General features: G+C 37.9%; 1 protein-coding gene across 1 annotated transcript in view; it reads right to left on the bottom strand.

The window, feature by feature from the left end:
• The window catches only part of Znf605 (zinc finger protein 605), a 14,778-nt gene that overhangs the window by 4,156 nt on the left and 8,753 nt on the right, over positions 1 to 1,869 (bottom strand). The window contains 1 exon segment of the mRNA XM_021161663.1: positions 1,486 to 1,578. Within this exon segment, the coding sequence (XP_021017322.1) occupies positions 1,486 to 1,578 (93 nt within the window).

The raw sequence follows: 1,869 nt of genomic DNA, 5'->3' as shown, positions 1-1,869 counted from the left end.
CTGGGCGGTGGTGGCACATGCCTTTAATCCCAGCACTTGGGAGGCAGAGGCAGGTGGATTTCTGAGTTCAAGGCCAGCCTGGTCTACAAAGTGAGTTCTAGGACAGCCAGGGCTATACAGAGAAACCCTGTCTTGAAAAAAGCCAAAAAAATATATATTTGTATTACATTTTTTTATTTATATATGTGTGCACGCTCAAGCACACATGCAATCTTGAAAATCAAAGGGCAACTTGAGGAGTCAGTTCTTTCTGTCTACCACGTGGGGTTCAACAAGAGTGTCATGTTGGTTGCAAGTGCCTTTATTGACTGATCCATCTCAACACCTGCTCTGTAGGCCAGGTTGAGCTTAGACTTATGGTGCCCCTTCTGTCTCAGCCTCTCAAGTTTACTATTATCAAAGTCTGACATTTATCCCTTTTTAATTGGGTCAATAATTGAACCTATAAACATATATATGTGTGTGTGTGTGTATATATATATGTACATATATATACGTATATATACATACATATGTGTATATGTGTGTGTATACGTATATATACATATATGTGTGTGTATATATGTATATATATATATATATATATATCCCTATTACTGCAAACCCTGTGTGTATATAAACTTTATTTAATCTAAATTAATGAATTGTTGTAAATAATAATAAAACAATTGAGCCGGACATGGTGGCACATGCCTTTAATCCCAGCACTCGGGAGGCAGGCGGAATTCTGAGTTCAAGGCCAGCCTGGTCTACAAAGTGAGTTTCAGGACAGCCAGGGCTATACAGAGAAACCCTGTCTTGAAAAACCAAAAACAAACAAACAAACAAACAAAACTAATTCGTTTATATATTTAAAAGTTTAGGAATAAAATTGTGTCAGAAAACAAAAACAAAACCCCTTAAACTAGGCATAATAGCTTATGCCTATGATCCCAGCAATCTAAAGGCTAGGAAGGAAAAGTACCTTGTGTACCAGTCTAATCTGAGCTACACAGTGAGTTTCAAGCCACCCAGGGCTGTAGACTGAGAATCTATAGAAGAAAACTGAAAGTGATTTAAGCTGATTTGACTAAATTACACCAGTGCTGCTATTGGGTGAGGCACATGTGTAATTTCTGCACTTTGTTTCTGTCGCATGGTGGCCTACGGAATCCTTAATTCTACCTCCTTCTCCAAAATAATAGTCCTACTTCCAGTCCAGCATCTAGTAATCTTTAAAAATTCTGACAGATTCAAAGTTTTATCATGATTCCTGGCCTTTATAGCCAGCCCTCTTTTCTCCCCTGACCCTACTACCACAACTCCTAACACTCTGAAATATTTAATCACAAAGATAGTTTCTGCCCTGCGACCTTTGCCACCATAGATGTCTCAAGATTTAGGAACTTTAAATAAAATTTATGAACAACACTTCAAATGTACTCACCTGTTCCTTAAATTTTTAAGACTTAATTTTCACCCTTCCTAATGTTTGTGGTTTCTTACCTAAAAAGTTTTGACTTAGGCATTCTTCACCCATTATCTGTGACTCTTGCTGGTCTAGCTTGAAAGTTACATCAGGTTTGGTGGTTTGATTACCTATAAATTAGAAGCAAAGAATGTGAACCCAATTGCTTAAGTTGAGAAACTCAAACATAAAGAAATGTTATTATAAAGACCAGGAAATACAGGGCTGGAGAGATGGTTCAGTGGTTAAGAGCATTTGTCAGGGTTCAGTTCCCAGCATGGTGGTTCGTGATCATTTGTAACTCTAGTTCCATGGAATCCAACCCAGCTCTTCTGACCTTTGTGGGCACCAGATATCTATGTGATGCAAACGCACACCAGCAAAACACACATGCACACAAAATAAGTCTTAAAAAAAAAAAA

The sequence above is a fragment of the Mus caroli genome, chromosome 5 (genome assembly GCF_900094665.2).
Source record: "Mus caroli chromosome 5, CAROLI_EIJ_v1.1, whole genome shotgun sequence".
NCBI classification, from domain to species: domain Eukaryota; kingdom Metazoa; phylum Chordata; class Mammalia; order Rodentia; family Muridae; genus Mus; species Mus caroli.
This window is presented reverse-complemented; position numbering and strand designations above follow the sequence as displayed.